The sequence below is a fragment of the Henckelia pumila genome, chromosome 3, assembly GCF_033568475.1.
Source record: "Henckelia pumila isolate YLH828 chromosome 3, ASM3356847v2, whole genome shotgun sequence".
In the NCBI taxonomy this organism is placed as follows: domain Eukaryota; kingdom Viridiplantae; phylum Streptophyta; class Magnoliopsida; order Lamiales; family Gesneriaceae; genus Henckelia; species Henckelia pumila.
In genome coordinates this window covers 75,958,997-75,966,536 of record NC_133122.1, presented here as the reverse complement: position 1 = coordinate 75,966,536, position 7,540 = coordinate 75,958,997, and the positions used below count along the sequence as shown (strand labels likewise).

Sequence of the window (7,540 nt, the reverse complement as noted above, 5' to 3'; positions counted from 1 at the left end):
TAGGAGCGCTATAAAGATCTATTGAGGAGATGCCCACACCACCAACTACCAGACGACCTTGTGGTACAAATTTTTTATTATGGTCTTCCTCACTCTAATTGAACCATGTTAGATGCAGCATCAGGTGGTAATTTATTACGAAAATCACCAGAGGATGGATATGAATTAATTGAGGAGATGACATCTAGTAGTTATCACCCTCAGTCTTAGAGAAGTGCAGCTAGGGATCCGCAGGAATTCATCAAGTTGATGAATTCACTTCAGTAGCAGCTCAGCTTGAGGTCATGAATAAGAGGATTGAAGAGCTAATTTTAGGGCATTCTACGATGCGTATTCAAGAAGTGTGGAGTGAGAAATGTGGTGCTGAACACTTTACAAAAGATTGTCCGACTGGAAATCCATCATATCAACCGGAGGGAGGTATGGTAAACTATGTGGGAAATCAAAACCGCCCTAGGAATGATCCATTCTCAAATACATATAATCAAGGGTGGAAACAACATCCAAAATTTTTGTGGGGAGGATAGAATAATAGGCCATATGGGAATCAAAACTATGGAAAATAGCATCAGGAGGAGAAGTCAAGCATGGAACAGATGATGCAAAAGTTCATATCATCCACTGAAACCAGAATGCAAAATCCGGATGCATCGATAAAGAATTTGGAGAATCATATAGGGCAATTGGCTAAGGCGATGTCCAGCAGAGATCTGGGTACTTTGCCAAGCGACACGGCGAAAAATCCAAAAGAGCAGGTAAAATCAGTTGAATTGAGAAGTGGAAAGAGGATAGAATCTGAAAGACAAGAAGCGAAAGAGCCAGAAGATACTGTACTGGAGAAAACTGCAGGTAAGTCTTCTACTTCTACACAACCACCCACATCACAAAATAATGTTGTTATTCCACCACCTTTTCCTACAGCTCTCAAGAAAGCCAAGCTAGAATCCCAGTTTGCAAAATTTCTAGAGGTATTCAAGAAATTGAATATCAACATCCATTTTTCCGACACACTCATGAAAATGCCCAGCTATGCTAAGTTCTTGAAGGAGATTTTCTCCAACAAGAGGAAATTGGAGGAGAATGCCATGATCAGTTTAACAAAAAATTGCTCTGCACTGGTTCAGAACAAGATCCCACCAAAGCAAAAAGAACCAGGGAGTTTCTCTATCCCTTGCATGATTAATGATGTGTATTTTCATAAATCTTTGTGTGATTTAGGTGCTAGCATAAATCTAATGCCATATTCTTTTTCAGGAAACTGAGTTTGGGAGAGCCGAAACCCACCAGGATGTCGTTGCAATTGGCTGACAGATCTCTAAAGTATCCAAGAGGGATAATAGAAGATGTACTGGTGAAAGTAGACAAATTAATCTTCCCGGTGGATTTTGTGGTACTTGACATGGAAGAAGATTTGGACATGCCCCTTATTCTGGGCAGACCTTTACTGGCAATAGGAAAAGCACTCATAGATGTCAAAAAGAGAGAACTACTGTTGACAGTGGGAGAGGAGAAATTTTTTTTTTGATGTGTTTAATGCGCTTAAATGTTCACAATATAATGAAGAATGTTTTCAAATAGATGCAGTGGACTCACTTTTGTTTAATTATGTGCAGGATACATTCCAGGAACCTTTAGAAGCTGCACTTGTATCTAGTTTTCATGAGGACGAAATCAATGTAGGACGAGAAGAAATGACTGCATACTTGAACGATAATCAGTCGTGTCGAAAAGGTGGCAAGCTTAAACTCGAAGATCTCGGTGACCGGAAGGATTTAGTACTCCAAAAACCCATTCTTGAAGAACCGCCGACTGTTGCATTGAAACCACTGCCAACTCATCTCAAATATGTATTTCTTGGTGAGAATGAAAATTTACCTGTAATAATTTTTTCCTCTTTGACTGATGAAATGGAGACCAAACTACTGGATGTTCTCTAAAGCCACAAGAGTGTGTTCGCCTGGAAGGTAGCAGATATCAAAGGAATCAATCCATCGATCTGCATGCATAAAATATTAATGGAAAAAAAAATAAACCCGTTGGTCCAGCCACAGAGGAGATTGAATCCCAAAATTCAAGAGGTAGTGAAGGCTGAAACGATAAAACTTCTGGATGCAGATATTATTTACCCAATTTCTGATAGTGCATGAGTGAGTCCTGTTCAATGTGTACCAAAAAAGGGGGGAATTACTGTCATTAAGAATGAGCAAAATGAGCTAATAACTTTTAGGACAGTTACAGGTTGGCGTGTGTGTATAGATTATAGGAAATTGAATGACGCAACTTGTAACGATCATTTTCCCCTACCTTTCATTGACCAAATGCTCGAAAGACTTTATGGTTATGAATTCTATTGTTTTCTAGATGGGTACTCAGGGTATAATCAAATTGTGATTGCACCTGAAGATCAGGATAAAAAAACCTTTACTTGCCCATATGGTACGTTTGCTTATAGACGTATGCCTTTTGGTCTGTGTAATGCTCCAGCGACTTTTCAGAGATGCATGATGGCTACTTTTCAGCGACTTTTCAATTTTTGGTCAATATTTTGATGCATTTCTGAATAATCTAAACGCTATTTTGATGAGATGCGAGGAAACAAATTTTGTGCTAAACTGGGAGAAATGCCACTTCATGGTAAGAGAAGGAATTGTAATGGGGCACCGCATATCTGAGCATGGAATTGAGGTGGACAGGGCCAAGGTGCAAGTCATTCAGAACTTACCACCACCGACGACAATCAAGGGAGTCATAAGTTTTATAAGACATGCCGGTTTTTATCGGAGGTTCATAAAAGACTTTTCGTAAATTGCAATATCTTTGTCTTCTTTATTGGTGAAGGATACACCTTTTGACTTTGACTCACATTGTTTTCAGGCATTCAAGACTCTGAGAGAGAAATTAGTCACATCACTAGTGCTGACATCACCGAATTGGGATCTTCCATTTGAGGTTATGTGTGATGCCAGCGACTCGGCGATTGGAGCTGTACATGGCCAAAGAATAGACAATGTATTACATACTATTTACTATGCTAGCAAAACCTTGAATGAAGCTCAGTTGAATTATGCAACCACTGAAAAGGAGTTGCTAGCTGTTGTCTTTGCACTTGACAAGTTTCACTCATACCTTGTGCTTTCAAAAATCACTGTTTTCACTTATCAGTCTGCAATAAGACACTTATTGGCTAAGAAAGATGCAAAACCTTGGTTAATTAGGTCGATCCCGCTCTTACAAGAATTTGATTTAGAAATAAAAGATAAGAAAGGAGTGTAAAATATTGTAGCAGATAGTTTGTCTAGACTAGAATGCATTCCTGAGTGCCCACAGAATGATACTGAGGAAATAGATGATTGGTTTCCTGATGAACAGTTGTTTGCCATAGAAAACGCACCTTGGTCTGCTAATTTTGTAAATTACTTGGTCATGGGCACACCACATAACTTATCTTTTCATCAGAAGAAAAAGTTTATGTCAGATGTCAAGAATTATTTTTGGGAAGAGCCCTTTTTGTTTAAAGTTTGTGCTGACTCTATGATACGGAGATGTGTGGCGGAAGATGAAATGAGAAGTATCCTCAGTCATTGTCATGACCGTGAGGTAGGAGGCCACAATGGGCCAATAAAGACAACAGCTAAGGTACTTGAATGTGGCTTTTATTGGCCAAATCTTTTTAAGGATGCCCGTGCTTATGTCCTTGCTTGTGATAGATGTCAGCGTATAGGTAATATCTCAAACAATCATGAAATGCCTTTAAATAATATTATTTAGTGTGAGATATTTGGTGTTTGGGGAATTGACTTTATGGGACCATTTTCAAATTCTTTTACAAAAAAATACATTTTGGTCGCTGTCGATTATGTTTCTAAATGGGTAGAGGCGGAAGCTTGTGCAACTAATGATGCACGGGTGGTCATAAAATTTTTGAAGAAAAATATTTTTTACCGGTTTGGTACACCCCGTGCAATTATTAGTGATGGTGGCACCCACTTTTGCAACAAACTATTTGAAAAACTTTTGAAGAAATATGGTGTCAAGCACAAAGTTTCTACACCCTATCATCCCCAAACAAGTGGCCAAGTAGAAGTGTCCAATCGATAAATTAAACAAATTTTGGAAAAAATTGTGAGTACAAATAGAAAATATTGGGCACTTCGACTTGACGATGCGTTATAGGCCTACAGGACATCATTTAAAACTCATGTAGGCACCTCACCATATAGATTTTTTTTTGGTAAAACATGTCATTTACCAGTTGAATTAGAGCATAGAGCATAGAGCATATTGGGCCATTAAGACACTAAACTTTGAGTTTGCTGCTGCAGGGGAGAAGAGACTGCTAGAACTGCACCATTTAGAGGAATTTCGGGACCACACATATGATATGGCGGTGTCGTACAAGGAGCAGACTAAGAGGATACATGACCGTCGCATTCGCCATCGAGAATTCAAAGAAGGAGACGATGTCCTATTATTTAACTCCCAGTTGAGGCTCTTTCCAGGAAAATTGAAGTCTAGCTGGTCTGGCCCCTTCAAAATCACCAGGGTGTATCCATCAAAGGCCATTGAGATAAAAGATGCAAGAAACGAGTCTTTCACAGTCAACGCTCAGAGGATCAAACATTATGTGGGAGGTGATGTCGATTCCATGCCAATCATCACCACACTGGCTGATCAAGACTAGTTTTGTAAGGGGAACAGTCAAGCTCTAGACTCTAAATTGAGAACTACTCTCTTAACTCTCTTTTATTTAATTTATTTTGCGTGAGACATTTTACTCTTCTTTTCGTTGAATTTTTAGTAATTTTCTTAATTTTTGTCGTTTTCTTTAGCTATGGTGAGTAAGCTCGGGCGGTAAAATCTTGCAGCCCGAGTGAGAAAGTGCACTGGTTTCACAATTTTTTCAAACGGGTGTGCGCTCGAGCTGAAAAATATTGCAGACTGAGCACCCAAACTCACTGCCCCGCACTATTTTGTTCAAAAGGGGATGCGCTCGAGCTGCAAAATCTTGCAGCTCGAGCGCCCAAATTCACTTCCCGCACTGTTTTGTTCAGAAGGGAGAGCGCTCGGGCTGCTAAATCTTGCAGCCCGAGCGCGTCGCAAAATCAGATATTTTAAAATACCCAATCCCCTTTCCTTTTTATTTCCATCTCCTTCCTTCTCTCATCTAAACCATACGCCCCTTTTTCCTTCTTCTAACTCTCGCTTTTTATCTTCAAAAATCGCACACCATATCTCCAATCCCGTTCAAGATGACACCAAAGAAAGCAAAAATCGCCTCATCTTGGGCATCATCTTCCTCCTCCAACATCATCGACGGGAAATTCATCTCCGAGGAAGCCAGAGCACGTTACGAAGCAGCCAAGCTCAATATGAATCCGATCCCCCAGAGAGGAATCGATTTATCTGAGGTACGTACCATCTCTCTCGGCATCGCTCAACGCGGATAGACTGAATTTTGCCGCCAACCTCAAGCCACCGTCGTGCCTTTGGTGAGGGAATTTTACGCCAACGCCCCAAAGCAAACCGATAGGAAAGCTTTTGTTAGGGGTAAGTTGGTTCCTTTTGACCCAGAAACTCTCAATACTTTATTGCAAACACCCGCAGTCGATGACCACCAATTTCAGGCGTTTAAGGCTAGTCCTGATTTGAATCTTGTCTCTGCTGAATTGTTTTATGATGGTAACATCTGGAAGGACCCGATCAAATTTTTATCGTTTAAAGAAAAAATTTTAAGGATGGAACCGACACTGTGTTATTCGTTTCTCACTCATAAAATGATGTCGGTATCCCACACGAATTACGTGGTGACTAGCCGGGAAATTTTGTTGTTTGCTTTACACAAGAACTGGCTGATTAATGTCGGTCAACTCATCAACAAGGAGCTGTATATGACCATCCGCACATCGAACATTGGCTTGTTCTTCCCGTCCATTGTTTCCGCACTTTGTGTGCAAGCTAGAGTACTTATTCGAGACGACAAAGAATGGAAACATCCTATGCAAGATGTGGACGCTTCTATTATGAGGACGAAGAAGACTGTCAGAAAAAGAGCGTTTACATCGAGCGGACAGGCAAGTTCCGGGGCCGGTCAGTCATCGAGACACGTACCAAAATCTCCACCCAGTCGTCGCTCCAGTACAAAAACGATCAATGAGTTATCGGCCTGGGATCAATATCAAAATGAATGCCAGAAAATCACTTTTTCCCATCTGGAGTCGACGAACGATATGATGCGAGGGATGCTGACTAATGCCGGGTTGGATCCTGCGGCCTTTCCAACCCCACCACCGTACCCACCGCCGTTTCGCTTCCAATATGCTGCACCCATCCGTGATCTTTCTGATGATCCAGATGAAGAACCAGCTGGCGACGACGATTACCATTGATCAGGGGAGTTTTTGTTTCGTTTTATTTGTTTTTGTTTGTTTTGTGTGTTTTGCATCATTAGTTTCGTTTTTCATTCTTTGTGTTTTTAGGTTTGTCTTTTGGTTTTTTTTAGCATTGAGGACCATGCTCATTTTTAAGTTTGGGGATGGTGTCTTCTTTTAAATTGTTCTTGCATTCTGTCTTTTTCTGGTGTTTTTGTGTCGTGTAATGCATGCTATCTGTGGAGGAGTTCATAAAAGTCAGCGATGATGTGTAGGAAGAAATTTTAAAATTATATCCTTGAAATAATAGACCTTTGGATTTATTTTGAACATTCATTTTGCACTATAGTTCAACCGGTGAAATGCACTAAGAAAGATTAAGTTTCAGTGGTTAGATCATTGCACGACACTAAGGGTTTATCGAACTCGAATGAATACTTTGTGATTTTACACTAGTAGAATTTTGGATTTTTACTTCGCCATTTTTTACTTCAGTGATTAAAAATTGCAAAGTAATATATAACATTAGACTTCGATAATAAAAACTGCGAAGTAAAAAATAGATTTATATTTCAGATGTTAAAAAACACAGGCTTCACAACTAATGTTTGACAACTTTTTACTTCTGCACAACCAATTTGATGAAGTAATAAATTTAAAAAATATATAATTTATACAGGTTTTGAAGTAGAAAAAAGGGAAACTGGATCAAAGAACTATCCCTCCACATCTCTTCATCCTTTTTACGATCCCCATTTTCTCTAAAACCCTAGCGTCTGATTTTGAGTCTCCGACGTTCCACCGTGCCGGAAACTGCTCATTAACACTTGGATTCGATAAGGGAGGGTACCGACCACGCCTTGCGCTTCAAGGCGATCGTGAACTTCAACGGAGAAGCCTTTGAGAGCCCCCACTACTACTCTACGCTCCGCCAAGCCGAGCACTCCGCGGCGGAGACTGCTCTCGTCTCGCTCTGCTCCATGGCCCCTCTCACTCCCTCGCCGCCCGCATCCTCGTACGTTCCCTTTCTTCCTCTGCTGCTCGTTCTATTTTTCATTTCTTTTTTTAAAACTCTCCGTGAGTAATCCATGTATTGCAATTTGGTGTGATTGAATGTGGGCATTTCTCATTTCGTATCTTCTTGTTTGAAGTAAATACCTATAAATATCTAT

General features: G+C 40.3%; 1 protein-coding gene across 1 annotated transcript; it reads left to right on the top strand.

The window, feature by feature from the left end:
* Positions 1 to 284: 284 nt before the first annotated feature.
* On the top strand, positions 285 to 4,681 carry LOC140889050 (uncharacterized). The gene is made up of 9 exons (XM_073296752.1): positions 285 to 425; positions 567 to 1,189; positions 1,255 to 1,498; positions 1,614 to 1,877; positions 2,178 to 2,374; positions 2,520 to 2,700; positions 2,875 to 3,267; positions 3,328 to 3,721; positions 4,323 to 4,681. The coding sequence occupies exons 1-9, from the start codon at positions 285 to 287 to the stop codon at positions 4,679 to 4,681; spliced, it is 2,796 nt and encodes a 931-aa protein (XP_073152853.1).
* The last annotated feature ends 2,859 nt before the right edge of the window (positions 4,682 to 7,540 follow it).